Here is a 26,163-nt window from a genome sequence, read left to right as displayed (position 1 = left end):
CTCCACCAGCTTGTATGGTAAAAGCTGGCGGGCTAATAGTTCAGACAAGCCAGCTGTCAGACGCTGGGCAAGGGGCAGACTTTCTGACATTGGCTTCTTATGCTCAAACATGTCCTTGACAGACACCTGACTGTGGGCAGATGATCGGGAACTGCTCAAGGTGAGAGACGGAGTGGTGGATGGTTGAGAGGGGGCAAGGAGGACAGCAGCGGTTGACGTGGCTGAAGATGCTGGACTAGGAGGAGGATGGCGGCTTTGAGTTTGTGTGCTGCTTGTACTCATGTGTTCCCATAGGCGTTTGTGATGTGCGATCATGTGCCTACGCAAAGCAGTTGTACCTAGGTGGGTGTTGGACTTCCCACGACTCAGTTTCTTTTGGCACAGGTTGCAAATGGCATCGCTGTTGTCAGAGGCAGACACACAAAAAAAAATGCCACACTGCTGAGCTCTGCAATGACTGCATTCTGGTGGTGGACACAGCATGCGTTGATTGGCGTGCTGTCCGGCTGACCCCGGGTGCCTATGCATGCTGTCTGACTGTGCCACTAGCTCCTTGCGACGACCTCCCCCTGCTTCCTACTCGTCTCCTCCTCCTCTGTCTCCCCATCTGAACTTTCGCCCTGTTCTTCTTCTTGCCAAGCGGGCACCCACGTGACATCCATGGACATATCGTCATCATCAACCGCTTCACTTGTATCTGACAACTCAGCAAATGAAGCAGCAGTGGGTACAACATCATCATCATCATCATCACACCGTACGTCCATGTGTGTAATGCTGGCTGACTGAGACATATCCCTGTTATCTACATACTCTGGCAATAATGGTTGCGCATCACTCATTTCTTCAAACGGATGTGTAAATAACTCCTCTGACAGATAAAGTGAAGCGGCTGTGGTGCTAGTGTTGGTGGTGGCGGCAGGCGGGTGAGTGGTATCTTGAGAGGTGCCCGAAGCTAAGCTGGAGGAGGATGGTGCGTCAAGGTTCCGAGCAGAAGCTGTAGAAGATTGGGTGTCCTGTGTTAGCCAGTCAACTATGTCCTCAGAACTTTTCAAGTTCAGGGTACATGGCCTCTGAAAATTGGGCATTATTCTACGGCAAAAGGGAATCACAGCACCACGACTACGACGGCCCCTGCGGGGTGGCCTGCCTCTGCCTGCCTTTTTTGGGGGGGATTAGTGGTACTATGCGTGCAAGCTACTGTGAGACCAGATATGAGTGGCAATGTGCACTGGCAGAGGTTGGCAGAGTACACGCTGTAGGCCTGACACCCGCTTGAAGAGAACTAACTGCTATTCAATCTATAACAGTGGAACAAGTTTTTAGGTTTTAAATGCACGCTATTGTGACACCAGATATGAGTGGCAATGTGCACTTGCAGAGGTTGGCAGAGTACACGCTGTAGGCCTGACACACAGACGCTTGCAGAAATATTTTACAAGATATAAACACTTTTACTAGTTAAGCAGCGTTTGGCTAGCCACTGATACTTATACTGATACTTATACTGCCCTACCAAGGCTGAGGTAAGTAAAGCTAGCATGCCTAAGTGAAAGAAAAATCAAAAGCATAAACAAAGAGAGAAAACATGAGTCGGTTCACACAACCAGGTGAGTATTGAAGTGATATGCACATCATATATTATGCTTTGGTAGGTAAGCTGTTTCACCGAATTATTTAAGTCCCATATGTGTTGCAGACAGTTTGCAGAGTACAGCCATAGGTGTAGCAGCCAAGCAGCAGGCATTAGGTGTGTGCCTATCAGCCTATTCGAGTCAGGGAGGTCCCGTTTCTGCCCTCCTCGGCATCTCTGCCAGGGTTCCACTCCCCGGACCAGGTATTCATACAGGTAAGTAGCAGGCATCACAGTACCTGACCCACTTGTGAGAGTTCCATTTCCAGGCCTAGTTATATATGTGGGTAGGGGCATGCTGTCGGCCTGAGCTCGGTAGGTCGTGTGCTTCAGGCACTTTGCTTGCAGGGTAGGGTGGCAGGTCCCGTGAGTGTGTTACTGGTCGGCTTTCCTTGCCTTGGCGCTTGGTCGCCTCCTTGGGTCTGCGAGCGCTGCTAGTCCATTTCTCTCTGGCCCTCAGGTACTCACATGTGGCCTCCGCCATTTTAGCTTTAGGCCTCCGGCCCTCGCTGCGGCCTGGTATGTTGCAGCCTCCGAGTGCGGCTGTGGTGTTGATACCGGAGAAACTGACGGAAGCAAAGCACAGAGAGATGGACACAGGTTTCTTCAGGAAGGAAGAGATTCTTTATTGGATCACCGATAGGGACTCAGAGGGACTAACGTCACCAAAAATACAGCAAGTTCTGAGCCCCGGACAATAGTGCAGGCTCCTTATATAGGCACATAACTCCTCCCATATTAAACTCCTCCGCACATTCTCTTGACCAATCAATACAAATAAGAATTAACTTCCTGCTTGACCGCATGGCCTGTCCAGCACAATGGAGGAGGGGAATACTACATCCTGTATTCTTGCACATGCTCCGTACACTACTGATCGTATCTTGCCTCGTGCAACCAACTGATCGATACGTCAGCATATGCACGTACACATGCCACGTGGTAATCTCGGCCTACTAAATTTATTTTTACCGAGATTCCACCACATTCCCCCCTTTGATGCCTCTTGATATTTCACAATTACTTGAGGAATCACTTAACCTTAGTTTGCATACACCGCAAGTTACCTTGAACCAGACCAGACTTAACTTATGATGTGAATCTTCAACACTCATCTTCCTGCATTGGTTCTCCCTGATCTAGAGCCTTATATTTATAAATTGTCATTATCTGTGCAGCAGCCTTCCTCTCTGCTATATTTTCTATCAGGCTTTGCACAGACCTAACTACTAAGGGTATAAGACACGGCAGGAGTAGACACAACATTAAAATCAGTAGGACTCCACCTACCACTGCCTTAAGCCCTCCAAACCACTCATACCAGCTACCAAACCAACTGCTTGGATTATACCCTTTCCATACCTGAGTAGGCACATGCGCTAGTTTAACCATATGGCTAGTAAGCTCAGCTATTGCTTGCCCTTCGTCATCTATTTGAAGACAGCAATTGCTCAGGTTAAACTTCCCACATACACCTCCCTCTACTGCAAAAAGGTAATCCAAGGCTAATCTATTTTGGTAGACTGCTGTCCTCATCCTGGTATTATGCTTCGCTAGAAGATTGAGCGCTTGTGATGTCTCGTTAGTAATAATCTCAACCACCGCCTGTAATCGTATAATACGGTTGAGCATATAAATAGGGGTTCTATAACCAAAGGTACCATCTTCTGCCCACGTGGCTGGCCCATAATAATATATAATACGCTGGGGAGGCCATTCATTATCTTCCCAGGCGCCTATCTCTATGGGTCCCCTTTTCTTCCTATGATTCACATCATATACTTTAACACCTAAAGTCTCACCTGTTTCAATAGGTAACAAGAAGAAGGATGGTTTGAGCATACCCAACACACATGCCCCTTCCCAGTCCTGTGGCAACTCCGAATAGGCTTTCTTACCACAGATCCAGTACAAATTTGCTGGGGCTCTCCAGGTAGATGTGATAGGTCAAACCACACATCCTTTAAATTGGCGTATCTAGCAAACGGGTTAGATGGTTCTGAGACATTTGAAGCCGACCACCAAGTTGTATTCTTTGTATCATCATCATAAGCTTTTTGCCCTAGACAAGTTAATTCTCCTACAGAAGTATTATACATCATTCCTTTCCTTGCTATGCAAACATAACCTATGATGGAGGTCTTTAATCTCCACTCAGATTTACCTCTAACACTCATATGATAATCGGCTTGTGTAGATATTAATTGGTCAACTGCCTCAGAACCGGACATTACCTCCTTTGCTTCCCAAGGCCATTGGTCTCCCATGTTAGTACCTCCACACACATAGCAGTTGGTAACATTAAGACTACCGGCAATACTTTCGGCTAAATCAATGAACAGGTTTTTAGCATTATGGGGGATCTTATTATCTATGCTCATCTCTTCATAAAAGGAATGGTATACTTGATGAGTTTGGGAGGATACCGTATCAGTCTCTATCCCTATAAACAATACTGTCCCAGGATCTAAACCCGTCCCATATATTTGAAACCCAAATAAATTACCATACTTGTCTAAGAACTTGTCGGGGTTATTTATAAGTATATGGACTGGATTGCATTCCATAGACTTACAATATGGGCTGGTAGGCAACTTAGTCACAATCATGTCCTTGTCTACTGTCTGTCCCCAAGTTGCCCACCCCACACAAGACCAATATGGGCAAAAGTTATAATCTCTATTTGGGCATCTAGGACTCACATATTTATTTTTACTACTGGGACAAATATATTTATCGTTAGACCCATACGTCCTCTCCCATCTAAGATCCCCACATACATTCCACGGCTTTCTACCACTTGATATCGCCTTACATGCATCAAATAGCAGAACACCCGAAGAATATACGGATTCTAATACTGTCTTGTTAATTAGGGTCCCCTGAGGATCTCCATTCCTGAGAGTCAACCAAATTGTACGAGGTTGATACTCCGGACTGAAGCACTTAGGTTCTCCTACTCCTAAATGGCACACACTATATTCTATATTTAGGTATCTACATCTTGATACATCTCCTTTACACTCGTATTGTGAATGCCAAATTAGGGTTTGGGAAATATGGTTACCTGTTCTTGTAGTCTTAATGCACACCTCACAGCTAGGAGTGTCGGTACCTCTACCTCCCTGAATATAAAAAAAAAAAAAAATAAACATTATCAAGAATACATCTTTCGTCGTCATCCTCAGTCTTCGTCCGTGCGAAGGCACCTCAGCTTCCAGGTTGGAAGGGCTGCAGGGAATGGAGTTCTGCTCGTCTTCACAGGAGTCCCTTCGAGACTTTCCTGGCTTATACACTATACGTCGGTGGGCGGACAGGCTTTATTATGGCCCTCTCACTCACGCACCAAATCTCTGAAACAATAAAATTTTGTAATCCACAAAGTTCCTCGTCACTCCGACTGAGTCGTGCGCTTTAACCGGATCTTGCAGGGATTCTCTGGATCTGCTGTAACTTGCCAAGAATCGACTGCTGCTGGTTTAACCCTGGAGTGATGTATCCACGGAGTCACTTCGGCTACTTTTATCGCTGTAGGGGTAGACAAAAGAACAACATAAGGACCTCTCCACTTGGGCCCTAACGGTACATTATTCCACTCTTTAATCCACACTTGGTCTCCTGGGTGGTAACTATGAACTGGGGGATAAATATTCACAGGTAATCTATCTTGTACCCATTTCTGTACCTCCTCCATAGTCTTACCCAACTCTACAACCTGCTGCCGGGTAATTCCTTCTCCCAACTGACTCAAATCCCCCCTTAAGTTACCAAGTACGGGAGGTGGTCGCCCATACATGATTTCAAAAGGAGAGGCCCATCCTTCTGGTAGGGGTACTGCGGATTCGCAATAGAGCTATGGGTAAGAGAACGTTCCACTTAAGTTGGGTTTCCTGACACATTTTAGCCAACTGATTCTTAATAGTTCTATTCATTCTATCTACCTTACCAGGACTCTGGGGTCTATATGCCGTATGAAGCCTCCACTTTATACCAAGCATATGAGTCAGTTGTGGTAGGCACTGATGAACAAAAGCTGGACCATTGTCCGATCCTATAGAGCAGGGTAGTCCATATCGGGGTATTATTTCTCGTAGCAGGAATCTCACAACTTCTCCTGCTTTCTCTGTACGAGTAGGACATGCTTCTACCCAGCCTGAATAGGTGCACACAATTACCAACAGGTAACGATGTCCACCCGATTTAGGCATCACTGTATAGTCAATTTGTAAATCGGACATGGGGAGTCCCCCCATAAACTGGACTCCTGGTGGCTTTACTGGTCCTTGTCTTGCATTATTTTTAGCACACGTTACACATCTTCCTACAATGGCCTGAGTCAAGTTGGACAATCTTGGTATGTAGAAATGTTTTCTGAGAGATTCTTCTGTGCTGTCTCTCCCAGAATGTGTCTCGTTGTGATAGTTTTGGACAATTTCTACCGCTAGTGATGCTGGAATGACTATTCTTCTATCTTCTAACTGATACCATTTGTTCTCTAAATACTTTCCAGGTTCAGTCTTTAACCACTCCTCTTCTTGAGCTGTATAAACTGGAGTCCATTGAGACAGTGGATTTGGTATAAGAGCAGCTATATGCCCCACATACTCCTGTCTTCCCGATTCAGCGGCACGCTTAGCTGCACTATCTGCCATCCGATTTCCTTTGGTTACATCACCATCTCCTCTCAGATGCGCTCGACAATGTATGATACCGACTTCTTTCGGCTCCCACACTGCTTCCAATAGTTGTAGGATTTCAGCTGCGTACTTGATTTCTTTGCCCTCTGAATTCAATAGTCCTCTTTCTTTATACAAAGCTCCGTGGGCATGAGTGGTTAAAAACGCATATTTGGAGTCCGTGTAGATGTTCACTCTTAAACCTTCAGCCAATTGTAACGCTCGTGTCAGTGCTATCAATTCTGCCTTTTGTGCTGATGTTCCTTTCGCCAGTGGCCGAGCTTCTATCACCTTGTCTATTGTTACTGCATATCCTGCATAGCGGATCCCTTCTTTCACATAACTACTGCCGTCGGTGTAATATTGAACATCGGGGTTCTGGATGGGAAAATCACGAAGATCTGGTCTACTTGAAAATACTTCATCCATTACTTCCAAACAATCATGTTGACTTTCAGTAGGTTGTGGCAAAAGGGTAGCTGGATTTAAGGTGTTTACAGTCTCTAAATGCACTCTTGGGTTTTCACACAACATTGCTTGATACTTGGTCATACGGCTATTACTAAACCAATGATTTCCTTTGTAATCCAACAACGTCTGTACTGCATGTGGGACTCGTACATAAAGTTCTTGACCCAGAGTGAGTTTATCGGCTTCAGCCACTAGCAGGGCGGCTGCAGCTACGGCTCTTAGACAAGGTGGAAGTCCGCTGGCCACTGCATCCAGTTGCTTAGACATGTAGGCAACAGGTCTTTGCCATGATCCCAAGTACTGTGTCAATACTCCCACAGCCATTCTTCTTTGCTCATGTACATACAGGTAGAATGGTCATGTGTGATCAGGTAGACCTAATGCTGGGGCACTCATCAAAGCCTTCTTCACATCTTCAAATGCCGTTTGCTGTTCTTGAGTCCATAAGAAGGGGTCGTGCTCTGTACCTTTGATAGCTGCATACAGAGGTTTTGCCAGTATCGCGTAGCTGGGAATCCATATCCTACAGAAGCCTGCTGCCCCCAAGAATTCTCGCACTTGTCTTCTATTCTTGGGTATCGGTATTTGGCACACAGCTTCTTTTCTCTCTGACCCCATAATTCTTTGACCTTCAGAGATATGGAATCCCAGATATTTGACAGTTGGCAAACACAACTGAGCCTTCTTTCTAGACACCTTGTATCCTGCCTTCCAGAGAATGTGTAGTAGATCGTGTGTGGCTTGCTAACATATTTCCTTTGTAACTGCTGCTATCAACAAGTCATCTACATATTGTAACAATACACACTCTCCTGGGATGGACTCGAAATCCAGATCTTGACTTAGAGCTGAACCAAATAGGGTAGGTGAATTTTTAAACCCTTGGGGCAGTCTTGTCCAGGTCATTTGGCGTTTTAAGCCCGTTACAGCGTTTTCCCATTGGAAAGCGAAGATACATTGACTTTCTGCGACAATTCGGAGGCAAAAGAAGGCATCTTTGAGGTCTAAGACTGTAAAGTAAGTAGCCCCGCCCGGAATTAAAGCAAGCAGGTTATATGGATTGGGCACAACTGCATGTATACTAACAACCGCATCATTGACTGCTCTCAAGTCCTGCACAGGTCGATACTCATCTGTACCGGGCTTTTGAACAGGCAGCAATGGGGTGTTCCAGGGGGAAGTACAGAATTTTAGGATACCATACCGTATGAACTTATCCAGATAAGATTGGATGTTCTTCTTAGCCTTCTGCGGGATGTGATATTGTCTTAGGCTCACTGGATAAACCCCAAGTTTTAGTTCAATTTTAATAGGTGGAATATTGCGGGCCAGTCCTGGTGGGTTGTTCTCTGCCCAAACTCCTGGTATGTTGAATAAGGATTCATCACTCCTAGGGTTTTGGCTAGTCAACGCTGTATAAAGTCGCCACTCTTCTTCCTTTGGTACGGATAATGTCATAATACCTGAAGGTCCATTAAACTTTAAGGATGTTGTTCCATTTGGTAGGAACGTAATCTGCGCTTGTAATTTAGATAGCATATCACGTCCCAGCAATTGGACTGGACATTCAGGCATATAAAGGAATTGGTGTTTTACTACGTGGCCTCCCAATGTACAGAGTCGACTTTTAAGAACCGGTTTTTCAGCACTTCTTCCAGTTGCTCCTATTACAGTAATAGTCCTTCCAGATGGAGGAGCAACTAGATTAGTCACCACTGAATGTTCAGCACCAGTGTCGATCATGAACGCACTCCTTTTTCCCCCTATTGATACATCGACCATAGGCTCCGCTCGACCAAGGGGGATGGAGCCCGGTCGGTATCAATAGTCCTCCATGACCGTGTCAGCCAATCCTACAAAGTCCCTACCTTCTCTATCGCGGGACCTTTGCGCTGCTGGAAAATACCTATCTTCCCTAACACTTCCTCTGTTCCCATTGCTCCCTCTATTACCATTACTCCCTCCGGGGCCTCCTCTACCTCTCGCTCTGCCTCTAAAGTTTCCATAACCTGCCCTGGGTTGGTCTCTCTCGTACTGCTCTCTTTGTGGACACTCGTTCCTCCAATGCCCTTCTTCCTTGCAATACGCGCACTGATTCCTACTCAAAGGCTCCCTATTCCATCTACTATCGCCTCTATCTGGGCCCCGTCTATCTACGCCTGCGATCGCTACCGCTAGCATATCAGCCTTTTTACGCATCTTGCGCTCTTCCTCTTTCTTACTTTCTGTTTCCCTGTTCATGTATACTTTATTCGCTACCTCCATTAGTTGGGTAATAGACATACCTGCAAACCCTTCTAACTTCTGTAGCTTGCGCTTAATATCTCCGTAAGCTTGGCTGACAAAGGCGGAGTTCACCATTCGGGAATTATCTGCGTCTTCCGGATTAAAGGGGGTATACAAACGGTATGCCTCCAATAATCGGTCATAAAAGACACTGGGCGCTTCATCACTTTTCTGAATCACCTCAACTGTCTTCGACATATTAATGGCTTTCTTTCCTCCAGCTTTCATGCCAGCAATTATAGCGTCTCTATAGGCTCTGAGTTGAACCATATCAGCACCATTTACATTCCAGTCGGGATCGGTGTTAGGATAATGTGTTGCGGCCCATGCTGCTGGATTGGCTTGATTCAAAGCACGGGCTTAATCCTCTAGCGCTTTAATGGCCGCTTGGTTAATCCTTGTCCTTTCCTCATTGTTAAACAAAGTCATTAATAACTGCTGGCAATCAGCCCATGTCGGGTTATGTGTCTGAACTATCGAGGTGAACAGATCGGTCATAGCTTGTGGTTTCTCAGTATACGAGGAATTGTGGGTCTTCCAATTCAAGAGATCGGTTGTCGTGAACGGGACATATTCGAAGACTGGGTCAGCATGTGCCATTTGACCTGCGGCATCGATATAGGCTGACCCGGGATTCAGACGAAGAGGCATCTGATAATGTTTTAATTGTTGGGTACCGGTCAGTTGTCGGGTTAGTATGGGGCTACGTGGAGGGGCGTCAGTTAGAGGTTCCGGTCGGGGGGTAATAAAGCATGAGGATGTGGGAGCTTGGTTTTGGGAAAAATTAGTAAATAAAACACTTCGAGCCGAGCTAGAAGAAGCTTGACCGGAAGTCTTAAGTGGCGCCAAATCAGGATATTCAGATCTAATGGGGGTTGGCTCTGGTTCCGGAAGGGGAGATTTAGTACGAGAGGGGGTGGATTCTGTACTGGAGGAGGAAGCGGAAGTGGATGGGGGCAATGGGGGAAGGGGTGCAGGACTTCCTGCATTTGCGTCACTTCCTCTTAAAGGAAAGTAAGGGGGCGGCAAAGGGATCTCGGACTCAGGGGGCGTGTCCAAAATGGGCCTAACACCAGTCCTAGTGGACAAACAAGTCCTAGCCACCATGAGGCGACATTGCTCCTCGTGGCATGTCTGAATCCATTTTGGCGAGTCATTTACGGCCTGTCTCCAACAATCAATATAAGGAAACTGCCCGTAAAGTTCAGGCCTACCCGATACAGCCACGTGTAAGCGCTGTACCAGAGTTGGATCCAAACTGCCACGTGGCGGCCATGCCGCAACCAAAGTAGGCCACTCCCTAGTACACAAAGTGACCAAACGTACAGGAGACATTTTAACCCCAAAATCACATGTTTTGAATCCCTTTTTAAAATTCTTCACCATACAACCTAAGGGATCCGGAATTGTTGACTGCGACGCGCCCATACTTATCAATGGAACGTCGTTGACAACGAATACTATGCACGCGTACTATTCAACAATCACACCCGTTTCCTCTGGCAACAGCACCACGTGGTACGGTTACCAAGTGAAACGTACACAATAACACAATAAACACTCAGGGAATTCCCGTACACACACAGCTGTTACACCAGTCACTAGATAATCAATATTATGCCCTTTGGCGAAACTATACAGTCACCCACGCTATAATTCTCTATATATGAATTACCCGTCTATAACACACCCCAGTAACATCGTCTTTTTACAAATAGCGGTTACAGTACGGTTAGCATAGGTCAAAGCACAATTTAAGGTCACAATACAATTATTAGTGGTTATGGTGTTAAACATGCAATAGACGACAATGATTAGTACTTATATACAGTGTCAGTAAATATACAGGGTTATGGTACCGTGCACTATGATACAGCAACACACTATTAACACTCTCGCTAGACGGCTGAGCTCGCGCTATCTAACAAGATATACACTTTACTAACAATCTTTAACACATTTACAATCCCAACTAAACTATTGGCCAGTACCTTGAATGGACTACCTAAAACTATGTACACCCGTTTTGGTTAGCCACACTGCCCAAGCACCACATATAGCGAGCTAGAGGACCGAATTTACACAGGCGCCTCTTAGTCGATTACTATCAAAAATCTAGTGGGTTCCAAATTTACACGCCTTCCCACTTAGCCAAGATAGGTTGAGAGCTAGCGAACCGAATTTACACAGGCGCCGCTTAGTCTCCCGGTCCCTCCGACCTAGCGAACGTAATATACACCCTAGAACGCTAGTCTAGACAAGACACCGGTGTCCGGCTAGGGCTATTTACACAGGACCCCGCCTCACTAACCAAATCAAACGGTCTGACTAAAGAGCGTTCGATTGAGCGGTGCGCCTTCGCTCCTTCCCTCCGACAGAGGGGGCAGATTCCATACACAAATAACCCCTTATGGGCCTACCGCACAATCGGTATACCCCTAGTGGGTCTGCCGTCTAAAACAGCAGTTGTCTTACCTCCTCGTTCCTGAACCTGAGTTCACACTCATCGACGGGGACACCCCAGCACTTCTTACGTAGAGGCCGATGATCTCCTGGACAACAGACCAGTGGCGCCGAGACTAAGGGAAGTTCAGGGGTGCAGCCGTAGAGAACGTGGGCAAAGATAGACCGTCTCACGCCTCTGCCTCTCAGCTACCGTTGAACGATGAGCTTCCCGGCCAATGCACCAAATGATACCGGAGAAACTGACGGAAGCAAAGCACAGAGAGATGGACACAGGTTTCTTCAGGAAGGAAGAGATTCTTTATTGGATCACCGATCGGGACTCAGAGGGACTAACGTCACCAAAAATACAGCAAGTTCTGAGCCCCGGACAATAGTGCAGGCTCCTTATATAGGCACATAACTCCTCCCATATTAAGCTCCACCCGCACATTCTCTTGACCAATCAATACAAATAAGAATTAACTTCCTGCTTGACCGCATGGCCTGTCCAGCACAATGGAGGAGGGGAATACTACATCCTGTATTCTTGCACATGCTCCGTACACTACTGATCGTATCTTGCCTCGTGCAACCAACTGATCGATACGTCAGCATATGCACGTACACATGCCACGTGGTAATCTCGGCCTACTAAATTTATTTTTACCGAGATTCCACCACAGTGTGAGGACCGGGATCACCCCCCCGGTCCAGAGGGGGGGGGGGGGGACCGGACCCGCCTGTAGTCTGCTTGTGTCGGGCTCCTTCAGGCAGTATAGTGTCACGGCGGCCGTCCGCTTCACTCACCGCCAGGCGAGGTCCCACCTGATGCAGCGGGCCCTCTCCTCCGAAGGAATAGAGCTCCGGGAGCAAGCCTCTCCTCAGCTCAGGCAGCCCGGTTACTTTGAGGGTCGCAGGTATTCCTAGGTAATTTTCTCACAATCCCGATTTACAGGTTTTATGTGCCTCTTTTTGCAGGAGCTGAGCTGTCCTGCGACCACTCAGCTCGGCGGTCCGGCCCCGCCCCCCCAGAACATATAATATTTTGAGTTGCATCAGAGTCATTACCAGGTAGGTATGTGTGTGAAAAGTATACTGACACCTAATGAAAGTACTGAGCATTGCAGCCAATAATCCTATCATCCCAATATTCTGTTTAGTATGTCCCGGTGGGTCAGTAAGGAAATATTGGTAATACATACACCATTTTTGCCTTCTATTAAAGAATAACATCTTCTTGGGTGCACATATTTAATATAATGTGCTGAGCATATATGGGTTTTGTAGATGTACATGAAAAAAATAGTGAAAGCTTATGGAGCCATAAGCAACTGTAAACCCTAATTTCCTTTATCATTGCAATAAACTAATGACTAAAATAATGTCCCCAGATCTATTTACAGATCATATTTCATGTTAAAAAATGATGTGATGCAACTCTTAAAATTTAACTTTTCACAGTTGATTTTGTTCTTTGTGTGAATTTTACAGTCAATAACATTTTACAGAAATGTTAAAGGATCACTATAGTGTCAGGAAAACAGTGGTTTTTCTGACACTATAGTGCCCTGAGGGTGCCCCCACCCTCAGGGCCCCCCTCCCGTGGCGCTGAAGGGGTTAAAACCCCTTCAGCAGCTTACCTTATTCCAGCGCTGGGCTCCCTCAGCGCTGGTGATCTCTCCTCCCCCGCCGACGTCAGCGGAGCCGAATGCGCATGCGCGGCAAGTGTCCATAGGAACGCATTTCTCAATGCTTTCCTATGGACGCTCTGCGCGATGGCGGCATAATATGCCTCCAGCGTCGCAGATGCACCTCTAGTGGCTGTCCAGAAGACAGCCACTAGAAGCTGGCTTAACCCCAAATGTATACATAGCAGTTTCTCTGAAACTGCTATTTTTGCATCTGAAGGGTTAAAACCTGAGGGACCTGGAACCCAGACCACCTCATTGAGCTATAGTGTCCCTTTAAAACACAGCTACATACAGATTTTTTTTTTATATGAATAAGGATATCATTAGTTGCATTTATGAAGAGGCAGAAATAGGCATGCAAGTAACTAGAGAAAATGTTAATTAAAACATAATTTATGTTTAATATATATTTAGATCCCATTTCAACTTTCACATTTTTCACAATGTTCAGTCAGTTGGATTCAAACACACTCCTTGCACGTCATGAGAACCTTCTTGGTCAAAGAAGGGAGTGCCCACCCACATTTAAAGAAAATCATGCTGCAATACATCACGAGTTAGACAGCTACTATATGCATGCTGCTGGATTATTTCTTCTCAACTGCATGGCTCGAACCTTCGCTGCTCTGAACGGATTTGTACTAGCTGTATTGGTGTTTCCTGCAATTCTCTGTTTTCTTGGATGATCATGAATATGGTAAAGCTTTTCATTCTAACTTTTATTGAAGGTAAGGCATTATTTTTCAGGTTTAGATCATAGTTGTATTACTGTATTCTATTTCAGTCAAATACATCTATAAATAGATGCCCTCGCACTGCCTGCCCAGAGTATTGCTGTAAAGGCTTATTTTTGGGACATAACATCACTACTAGTAGTCTTCAGAATGTATGTTAAGGCAAATGTTTACTTGTGTGTGAAATTTACAAATGTAGAACTTTTTTAATAATTCGGATTACATTTTTTTTTTTTTTATTAGTTTCCTACATATTTGTGCATGGAGCAGTAATTGAAGCTAATCAAAATATTTTCAACAAAGGCACACGTGATTTTGCTGTTGTTGGTGAAAGTTTACTATATAATGAAAAAGAAGTATTTTCTACTGGGAATCACATTCTTGCATTTCCAAGAAGTAAGTAAAATATATAAATCCAATTTGCTAGTTGTATTATAAGACAATATGACTCACACATATGATTGTTGATTGTAACATGAGTTATGACTTTATTTAGTATTTTATATGCAGTTAATTCATAACTTTTCCTGGATATCTACAGTAATCATAGCAAGTTACCTAAGTGGTTCATTAACAAGTTATAGTTATTCTTTTAATGGAACCTATAGTCCCTGAAAGTAATAATTCTTGGGGGCTCTACGTCCTTAGCACGTGAAATATACTTGTTTCCAGTGTCAAGACAACGCCATTGCAGCCACTCACCTCCTTCTTCCTCAGATTGGACATTATCTTGTCCAATCCAATGCTTCTCATAGAGAACAGTGGGGATGAGAAGCACATGTACGTCAAGCACCACACTCCTTTACTCAAATTAATCCAATGCTTTCCTAGGATCAGCATTTGATTACATTTAATGTCAAAGGTCATTGTAGTGGAAGTACCCTTTAGTGTCTGTCAGGAAGACAAAACAGCAATGTTTTACACTGCAGGACCAAAACTACAGGGACTCTGCACCTAGACCACTATAATTTGCGAGAGCCAGTACAAGGATTCCTGCCGCCTTAGGCAAAGATCTATTTTGCCGCCCCCTCGGGAATACATTCTGTCAGGGGTTTATTCACTAAACTCTCAATTTCAGTGAATTGAAAACCAAATTGCAAAAACAGCTGGACTGTAGCTGAGTTGGAGATTAATCTAAATCAGCTACTTTGGCCTAAATTTGCCATTTGGTTTCCAATTCGGTCTGATCAGCTGTCCCTTTCCTCCATAGTGCGCATTCCTACCCTTAACAATCTATCTTTCTCATTAGCGTTTATCACTATCATTATTTTTTTTTTTTTTTCTTTCAACGCTTGCAGTCTCTATGTTCATGATTTCTCTGCTCACTCTATGCCACTGATTCTCTCAAGCCTGTTCTCTTCATTCTGATGGGATTATTCATTAAAGTGAGAATTATTGGGAATTCAATGTGCATTTCTAATAAAAAAAAAAAAAAAAAACGGAAACCTTCTCCAGATTTGGCTACTTTGACTTTCTATTTGAAATTCACTTTTGATTCATTTTGAAGTCCCAAAAATTCTCTGTTTAGTGAATAACCCTGTCATTGTATTTTGTCCTCAGCTCTTCTTTTCTTTTCCCTGTCTATTTATTAACCCCTTAAGGACTGAGCCAAATGTACACGTTGTGATCAAAACAAAATGTATACAAAACCTGGAATTTGCGCTATATGTCTATTCAGGCATAATTCACCTCTTTCATATTATGTGCACCCACACTTATTATATACCATTTTACTCAGGGAAAATAGGGCTTTCATTTACCATCAAATATTTAGGTATGAAACATAATTTAATAATGCTGTTTGCTTTTACTGCAATAAAATACACATATTTGTATTCAGCGATGTCTCACGTGTAAAACAGCACCCACTATGTACAGGTTTTATGGGGTTTTGAGAAGTTACAGGGACAAATATAGCATGTTACATTTGTAGCGGAATGTATTAAGCCTGTCCTGTAACATGCATATGTGACTGTATTTGTTTATTGTATTAATGTATTTCTGTATGATTTCGTATGTGGGTTCGGTAGTTTCATGGGAATGGAACTGCCGAACCATCAGACCACCCCAGCGAGAAGTGTGCGCCTCGTTAGGCGTTCACACTTCTCGCAAACCGCAACTTTAACTGTAATTGCTAATGCCTGGGTGGCCGCTGTTCGGTATACGAACCACGTGCAGCGGCCATCTTACACATAAAAATCTCAGCGGTGTTTGGTCGTCGAGTGTCTGGAACTCAAATCGGACACTCAAACAACCGAACACCGTTGAGACCTCCAGAGCTCCGTAACTACCGAACGGAGGGACCTAACGAATCCCCATTTGGTAATATTGATGCTATGTACTAGTTTAGGGGTACATCCAGGTTTGGGGTAATGTACAGTATAAGTTAAGGGGATTATGAGTCACCCTGAGGGGAGGAGATGTGTGGGAGGTAACAGTTACAGTATTGGTTACTGTCTTAATTGATGTAAATCCCTCCCTTGCATGGGAGCATGCTTTATAAGGAACCATGGAATAAAGATTGTGAGTTCTGCTCCTGAAACTGTGTGTCGTCCAGTTATTGGGATTGCTGTTGGAATATTGCTGTGTTACTTTGCCTGCTGGAAACTCTGCTTGTGGATTTACAATTGCCTTGTTCCTGAGCCTCACTGGGATCGTAAGTGGAGAGTAGCTGTGGGATATCAGCTCTCCGCTACAACATTTTTCATTTTTTTCACATTGAAATTTGCCAGATTGGTTACGTTGCCTTTGAGACTGTATGGTAGCCCAGGAATGAGAATTATCCCCATGCAATAGTAGACAACCTAAGGTATTGCAAACTGGGTGTGTCCAGTCTTTTTTAGTAGCCACTTAGTAGTCAATTGCAAATTGTATGCCGTCATGGGGGTAATTTTCATCCCTGGGCTATCATATGGTCTCAAAGGCAACATAACCAATCTGGCGAATTTCAATGTGAAAAAACTGAAACACAAGCCTTATATTTGACTCTGTAGCTCTTGAAAACACCATACAACCTGTACATGAGGGGTACTGCTATACTCGGGAGACTTCGCTGAACACAAATATTAGTGTTTCAAAACAGTAAAACGTATCACAACAATTATTTCGTCCGTGTAAGTGCCATTTGTGTGTGAAAAATGCAAAAAATGTCACTGACGATATCATTGTTGTAATACATTTTACTCTTTTTTACGTGTGTGTGTGTGTGTATATATATATTATTTTAAAATAGTTAGAACAAATTTACACTTTTTTACGTATTTACATATTTATTATATATATATATATAAAGCAGCAAACCAAGTACAAGAAATGTTTGAAAAATTTGCACAACGTGGATACCCAAGACAACTGCTGGAGGGTGCATACTCAAAAGCACTTAAAAATTACACAGACGGTCCTGAAATCAAAAATAACCAAAATAGAATGATTTTCCCTCAAACGTTCCATTCACTATCGGGAGAGATGTCCCAGAAAATAAGACACAATTGGGAGGTTCTCAAAAAAGATAAAACACTACCGACGATATTTCAAAACACTCCTATGATTAGTTATAGGAGAAATAGGAACCTAAGAGACTATCTGGTTCATACGGATATATCTATGGCACAACAGTCTGTTCAAAACCCAGGCTGCTATCGTTGTTTGAAATGCATGGCTTGCAATAGTATGACTCCGGGCAAAGTGTTTTACCACCCTCGATCAGGCAAAGAATACAAGATAAGGCAAAGGATCACTTGTACCACTACACATGTAATATATCGTATCATCTGTCCATGTGGACTCATGTATATTGGTAAAACGTCTAATGACCTCAGGGAGCGCATGAGGGGACACAGATCCACTATCAGGACTGCGTTATCTAGTGGCATAGCAACCACCCCCATAGCCAAACATTTTTTGGAAGCAGGACACACACTGCCCACATTGAAATTCATGGGCATTGAACATGTTCCGGCCCCGAACAGGGGGGGTGACAGAGATGTCTTACTTCTCCAAAGAGAAGCCTTTTGGATCTTTACACTAGGAACCTTGTCCCCGGGGGGACTTAATGAAATTAACCCACTTAGCTGCTTCACCCCGAAAAGATAAAGAAGAGCACAGTAATTGATATATTGATATATTTGTACTAAAAGTTAAAGAAAAATCATAACGGGTGACTTATTCATGAGACTTTTTTCAACTATATATTTTTCATATTATTATTATTATTTTTGCTAGAATATGTTGGCCGATGGTGGTTCCAGATAGACTTTATAGACTGTACGGCCGTAAATCTGTAACATAATTAAGTATATACATAGCAACCTGGCGAGGTTCTCAATCATACTTTGAAGATTTGTTAAAAAGTTTCGTTTTATATTGGGAATTCCAGTTTATACGCAGCCACCGTATGGTAGTGTTAAAAAATGTTAAAAATGTAGCAAATGTAAAATATTGTCTAACATAGTTTAACAAATTTGTTAAAAATAGTCAAAAAGATTCGTAAACACTTAGCCTTTTTTAAGGTGGCCTTGGTATTTCTTATTTCTTATTTCTTATCCTTGAATTTTAAAATATGTCTGCGAGCGCAGATTATTAGATATTTGGCCGTAATCACAAACACTGTCAGGCCTTTTTTACTTTAGGCACTCAAGGGGTTAATCCCTACTTTCAAAGTTGAATAATCTTTTTCACGTTTGCACAGCCTCTCTTTCATATAATCTACTCTCCAATCAAATCACCTGTAATGCATATTTAAATCACTGTTTTCCTGCCTTTCATTGTCTTGAAAAAAGTCCCATGAGGACTGAAACGTCGACTTGTATGTCTTTTGAAATTTTGGCAAAATAAATCGTTTATATCCTTAAGAAGACCTTTGAGTGCACTCTTTCCATTTGAATATATTGAAGGCTGAGGCAGCACCGAGGCAAGCACAAGACCGGTACATTGAGTGCGGGACATTTGCAGTTTATATATATATATATATATGATCCAAGTATAATTTGATTTTAACCCCTTAGTGACGAGGCCGTTTTTCAATTTTCTTACTGTTGGGACCAGGTGAAACGGAATGGAGATCGCTAATATACTGAGAATTTTATTATTTGTTAAAAAATAATAATTATTCCAAATATCTAAATTAAAGCCTGATATGGTATTAACTGGTATATCTTAATAATTTAGATATTGCTCCCAAAGTACAAATGAAATAGAATGAATCCAAAATGGAGTCTACTCACCATGTGGGCTATTCCAAAATGGAGTTAGTCACATGTGGCATGCATCACAATGGGAGTCAAATAACCCTCTCCTGAAAGGATTACCCAAATATCAAACAAACAAAAAAGTACACTCGAAGAGATATGATTTAACAATTAATATCCAAACTGACACACACCTTGATAGTTGTGTAAAAGATATATAATGTTTAATATACATGCATAAAGAAACGATATATATATATATATATAAAACAGTTGTCAAATATTATATACTTTAACTAACAATGCAATACTACAACAATCTTAACTGCAATAATCTCACAATGCTAAATACACATCAACCATTGTATAATAAAAATGATTTTGCCCTACCAAAATGTTATCCAGAAAATATGATATTCCGTTTAATCAAACCACCAAATAATAATTGATTAAACTAAAATGAAACTAAACTAAAATGAGACTAAAATAAAATAAAACTAAACTAACTAAAATAAAACTAAACTTAAAAATAAAAACAGCGTTACAAATACTTATCAGTTGCCAGCTGCAAGATGTTCAATGCTCGGCCTGGAAAAAGAATGGTTCTACTCTTTCAGCACGTGGCTTCACCTTATAAAGAGACTGAGCATGTGACTTTCCTTACCCAATCCCTGTGTGCCATTAAATGGGGAGGAGTCAGGCATCCATCTTGGCCGCATGGCTCAGACAAAGAAAGTCTCCAAAAAGGTGCTCACTACTCCCCCTAGTGGTACAATTCTAAAATGGCACTCAACATAATAAACTGTATTAAGTGATTTCTAATGAATAAGACCATAATAAACCCGTGTCCATGACACCAGGGCTCTTTTTACATTTCTGTGGTATTTGTGTTTAGCTGTAATTTTCCTCTTACTCATTTACTGTACCCACACATATTATACACTGTTTTTCTCGCCATTAAATGGTCTTTCTAAAGATACTATTAATTTCATCATATCATATCACTTACTATAAAAAACATTATAAAATTGACCCCAAAAAATTTGTTACGCATCTACAACAGCCAAAAAACACCCGTGCTAAATAGTTTCTAAATTTTGTCTTGAGTTTTGAAATGCCCAATATAGCATATTCTTAGCTTTTTTTGGAACATTATATGGCTATAAGCACAAGTAGCATTCTGCTATTTCCAAACCAATTTTTTTTCAAAATTAACGCATTGTAACAAAATTAAGTTACATTGTAACACTGATATCTGTCAGGAATCCCTGAATAACCCTTCACATGTATATATTTTTTTCCAGTTTTCCAACTTGGAATTTTCACAGTAAGTCATCATGCACCCATGTCCCATTTGGGACATTTTTGAAGCCAGACAATATAATTTACCCTATCACACCATATATTTTTTAAAAGTAGACACCCTAGGGTATTTCAAATGTTGGTATTTTAACACTTTCCATGCACTAATTATACCACCAGCCTTTGTCAAACTTTTGGATAGTCTCTTTTTTGTGTCATTTTTCTCTCACATTGTATTTTAGGCATGGATTTTTAGTTCCAATTATGTGTTACTGACAAAGAAACCCCCAATATGTGTTCAGCAACATCTCCCAAGTACAACAGTGCCCCCAATGTGCAGGTTTTATGGGCTTTTCCAAACTTACAGGGGTCAAATGTAGGGCTTTCCCCTTTTCCATGTTTGCACATTGAAATTTGCCAGATTGGTTTGCTGGGCCTATGTTGCCTTTGAGACCATATAGCAGCCCAGGAATTAAAATTACCCCATCATGGCATATCTTTTGTAAAAGTAGACAGCCCAGGGTATTCAAAATGGGGTATGTCCAGTCTTTTGTAGTAGCCACTTAGTCACAAATACTGGCCAAAGTTAGCATTTTTCTTTGTTTTTTGCATTTTTTTTTTATACATAAAAACTGCACCTTTACTGGTGATTTCATCGTCGGAATACGTTTTACTGATTTAGAACACTCCTATTTGTGTTCAACGAAGTTTCACGAGTATAACAATACCCATGTACAGGTTTTATGACGTTTTGGAAAGTTACAGGGTCAATATAGGGCTTGCCTGATCTAGTTTGCCAGATTGGTTTGCTGGAACTTTGTTGCCTTTTGAGATCATATGGTAGCCCAGTAATGGGAAATAACCCCATCATGGCACACCATTTTCAAATGTAGACAATCCAGGGTATTCCAAATGGGGTATTTCCAGTCTTTTATTGTAGCCACTTTTGGCCAAAGTTAGCGTTTTTTTTTATTTGTTTTTGTATAAATGTTTTGGTTTTTAAATGGTTTATTTATATATATATATATATATATATATATATATATATATATACCCCCTGTTCCAAATTATTGTGCAAATTCTATTTAAGTGTCACAAAGATTAAATATTTAGTTTTTCAGTTTAACTCATGGATGGCATTGTGTCTCAGGGCTCTTTTGATCACTGAAAACAATCTCTGACACCTGTAAGTAGATTGCCAGGTGAGCCCAATTTTAGGAAAAACTACTAAAGAAGGCTGTTCCATATTATTAAGCAGAGCTATTCGGCCACCACTAACCAATGCTCACAAGCAGAAATGGCTGCATTGGGCAGAAAAATACACTAAGACTAATTTTCAAAAACAGTCCTGTTCACTGAGTGCCGTGCAACCCTGGATGGTCCAGATGGAAGTGGATGGTTGGTGGATGGCCACCCTGTTCCAACAAGGCTGCAATGTCAGCAAGGCGGTGGTGGAGTCATGTTTTGGGCCAGAATCATGGGAAGAGAGCTGATTTAGGGTCCCCGAAGGGGTAAAGATGACCTCTGCAGTATGTAGAGTTTCTGACTGACCACTTTCTTCCCTGGTACAGAAGGAAGAACTATGCTTTCCGTAATAAAATCCTCTTCATGCATGACAATGCGTCATCTCATGCTGCAAAGAATACCTCTGCATCAATGGCTGCTATGGGGATAAAAGGATAGAAAGTCATGGTGTGGCCTCCATCCTCCCCTGACCTCAATTCTATTGAGAACCTTTGGAGCATCCTCAAGCAAAAGATCTATGAGGGTGGGAGGCAGTTTGCATCCATACAGCAGCTCTGGGAGGCTATTCTGACATCTTGCAAACAAATTCAAGCAGAAACTGTACAAAAACTCACAAGTAGAGTTGAGCGAACCCGAACTGTAAAGTTCGGGTTCGTACCGAACATTAAGTTTTTTGGACCCCGGACCCGAACACGGACATATTTTCGTGTTGGAGTTCGGTGTTCGGCGATTTAATGATGCATTTTCAAAGGCTGCAGGCAGACAATGCCTACTAATTGCATGGCTGTAATTGGCCAGTGCGGCATGTGACCCAGCCTCTATATATAAGCTGGAGTCGCGTAGCGCTGCACGCACATGAGGTCTTATTAGTGTAGGGAGAGGATGCTGCCGCTGTGAGGGACAGCTTAGGAAAGAATTCTGCAAACTAATACATTACAGGGGTGCACTTTATATCTGAGAGTCAAATAGAAGCTTCAAATCCGCGGTTACATCGGAGTTTTAAAAAGTTATTTTTTTGGGTGCTAAATAGTACATTAGTGGGATAGTACATCAGTGGGGTGCACTTCATATCTGAGAGTCAAATAGAAGCGTCAAATACTGCTGTCACATTGCAGTTTTAAAACTTTAAATTTTTTGGGTGCTAAAAAGTACATTAGTGGGGTGCACTTCATATTTGAGAGTCAAATACATAGAAACATAGAAACATAGAATGTGACGGCAGATAAGAACCATTCGGCCCATCTAGTCTGCCCAGTTTTCTAAATACTTTTATTAGTCCCTGGCCTTATCTTATAGTTAGGATAGCCTTATGCCTATCCCACGCATGCTTAAACTCCTTTACTGTGTTAACCTCTACCACTTCAGCTGGAAGGCTATTCCATGCATCCACTACCCTCTCAGTAAAGTAATACTTCCTGATATTATTTTTAAACCTTTGTCCCTCTAATTTAAGACTATGTCCTCTTGTTGTGGTAGTTTTTCTTCTTTTAAATATAGTCTCCTCCTTTACTGTGTTGATTCCCTTTATGTATTTAAATGTTTCTATCATATCCATCTTAAAAACATAGCCCGCATCCGCCCCTTTCTTGCACCAGATACTACCAAGGAGCTTGTCCATGCTCTAGTAATTTCCCGCATGGATTATTGTAACCCTCTCCTGATTGGTCTTCCCAATAGCCGTACTGCACCCTTACAGTCCGTAATGAATGCTGCTGCTAGATTGATTTTCCTCTCTAGTCGTTTCTCTCACACCTCACCCCTCTGCCAGTCCTTACATTGGCTTCCTGTATGCTATAGGAGTCAATTCAAGGTACTAACTCACACCTATAAAGCACTTAACAACTCTAGCCCCTCTTATATCTCCCCACAGATCCATAGGTATGTCCCTTCTCGGTCTCTCCGTTCTGCCCGTGACCACCTCCTGTCCGTTGTCCGCACTCGTACGGCCAACTCGCGCTTGCAGGACTTCTCACGGGCGGCTCCCTTCCTGTGGAATAGCCTGCCTACCGCCATCAGACTCTCCCCTAGTCTTGCATCTTTTAAGAAGTGCCTTAAAACCCATCTCTTTAGGAAAGCTTATGGCCTCCAAGACTAACCCTTACCTCACATACCTGTCTCTTGCCCTCTCCTAAAGGGCAGCCCACCTTATTTGATTGTAAATTCCTGTCCTAATGTGTTTTACACCCTACCTCCTATAGAATGTAAGCTCGATTGAGCAGGGTCCTCTTCAACCTATTGTTCCTGTTAGTTTATTTGTAATTGTCCTATTTATAGTTAAATCCCCCTCTCATAATATTGTAAAGCGCTACGGAATCTGTTGGCGCTATATAAATGGCAATAATAAATAAATATCCCCCCTGTCTCGTCTTTCCTCCAAGCTATACATGTTAAGATCCTTTAACCTTTCCTGGTAAGTTTTATCCTGCAATCCATGAAACAGTTTAGTAGCCCTTCTTTGAACTCTCTCTAAGGTATCAATATCCTTCTGAAGATAGGGTCTCCAGTACTGTGTACAGTACTCCAAGTGAGGTCTCACCAGTGTTCTGTACAATGGCATGAGCACTTCCCTCTTTCTACTGCTAATACCTCTCCCTATACAACCAAGCATTCTGCTAGCATTTCCTGCTGCTCTATTACATTGTCTGCCTACCTTTAAGTCATCAGAAATAATCACCCCTAAATAGAAGTGTCTAATAGTGTGCTTACAGCGCAGTGGTAAACATTATAATTGTTTTGCTGCTAATCTGCTAAATAGTACATTTGGGGCCTGCTCTTCATATCTGAGAGTCAAATAGAAGCGTCTAATAGTGCGGTTACAGAGCAATTGTAAACATTCTAATAGTTTTGCTGCTAAACTGCTAAATAATACATTTTGGGCGTGCTCTTTATATCTGAGAGTCAAATAGAAGCGTCAAATAGTGCGCTTACTGCGCAGTTGTAAAAATTCTTATTTTCTGGGTGTTAATCTGCTAAATAGTACATTTTGGGCGTGCTCTTCATATCTGAAAGTCAAATAGTGCTCTTCATATCTGAGCGTCAAATAGTGCGCTTACTGCGCAGTTGGAAAAATTCTTATATTCTGGGTGCTAATTTGCTAAACAGTAAATTTTGGGCGTGCTCTTCATATCTGAGAGTCAAATAGAAGCGTCAAATAGTGCGCTTACTGCGCAGTTGGAAAAATTCGTATTTTCTGGGTGCTAATCTGCTAAATAGTACATTTTGGGCGTGCACTTCATATTTGAGAGTCAAATAGAAGCATCAAATACTGCAGTTACAGAGCAATTGTAAACATTATAATTGTTTTGCTGCTAAACTGCTAAATAGTACATTTTGGGGCGTGCACTTCAAATCTGAGAGTCAAATCGAAGCGTCTAATAGTGTGGTTAAATCGCACTTTCAAAAATTATAATTTTTGGGTGCTAAATAGTACATTTGCGGCCTGTGGTGCATTTCTTCCAGTCCAATAAACTAAACAAAAAAAAAATAAAAAATTTACTATTGGTTACATTGTCGCCTGACATAAAACATCTGTTAGTTTGGTGGGTGAACGCAAAGAATGAGAAGAGCGTCAAATAAGAGACGCGACCCTGGTCGTGGTGCTTCTGGTGTTGGTGGAATCCCTGTTGCAAGGAGAGGACGTGGTTGATCTGTGCCAGCTACACGCACAAGTGAAACACCTTCCTCATGTGCGAGTACGTGACAGAACCTTCAGCGTTATTTGGTAGGCCCGAATACCGCTCTACGAATGGTGAGGCCAGAACAAGTACAGGCGATAGTAGATTGGATAGCTGACAGTGCCTCCAGTTCCTGCACATTGTCTCCCACCCGGTGCCCTGCTGAACTGGGCACCTGCAGCCCATGGCCATCTGTCTATCACCTCACCCCCTTGCAAATCACCCAAGCAGTCTGAGCCACCAGTCATGCAGCAGTCTCTTATGCTTTTTGATGACTCTGCTGGCTTTTCCATGGGCCATCTACCTAGCCCTGCCCCAGAAGTGGAAGGGATTGAGTGCACTGATGCACAACCACTTATGTGCGAGGATGTGGACATGCAAGGACCACCGCAGCATGTCTCTGATGATGACGAAACACAGGTGCCCCACATGGAATGAAGGTCATGCAAGTGACGTGTCCATTTTGGAGGAAGAGGTGGTGGTCGCACAGAGGCACCAGCACAGCATAAGAGGGAGCAGGGTTCAAAAGCGTAGTGGCCATCCCCTAGACGGTACGCCTGCTACTGCCCACCGCACCCAGGGACTGAGCACACCAAAGTCAGCTCCAAGGAGTTCCCTGGCGTGGCAGTTCTTCAGACAATGTGCTGACGACAAGACACGAGTGGTTTGCACGCTGAAGCCTGAAGTGAGGCATAAACATGCTAAATCTGAGCACAACCTACATGACCAGGCATCTGCAAAGCACGAGCTGCAGTGGAGTAAGCACCTCAAAAACCAAGAAAGGTCTCAGGCTCCTCCTGCTTCCTCTTCTGCTGCTGTC

At 42.8% G+C, this 26,163-nt stretch overlaps 1 protein-coding gene across 2 annotated transcripts in view; it reads left to right on the top strand.

The window, feature by feature from the left end:
• Window positions 1–13,775: 13,775 nt before the first annotated feature.
• HBEGF (heparin binding EGF like growth factor) overlaps window positions 13,776–26,163 on the top strand; it is a 458,025-nt gene continuing 445,637 nt past the window's right edge. For both annotated transcript variants that reach the window (XM_063447487.1, XM_063447488.1), the window contains exons 1-2: window positions 13,776–13,930; window positions 14,180–14,332. In XM_063447487.1, coding sequence (XP_063303557.1) covers window positions 13,885–13,930; window positions 14,180–14,332 — 199 coding nt within the window. In that variant the 5' untranslated portion in view covers window positions 13,776–13,884. The remainder of the gene's footprint in view (window positions 13,931–14,179; window positions 14,333–26,163) is intronic.

This window comes from Pelobates fuscus, chromosome 3 (assembly GCF_036172605.1).
Source record: "Pelobates fuscus isolate aPelFus1 chromosome 3, aPelFus1.pri, whole genome shotgun sequence".
In the NCBI taxonomy this organism is placed as follows: Eukaryota; Metazoa; Chordata; class Amphibia; order Anura; family Pelobatidae; genus Pelobates; species Pelobates fuscus.
The sequence above is the reverse complement of the archived record's forward strand: the minus strand, read 5'-3'. Positions and strand labels throughout refer to the sequence as shown.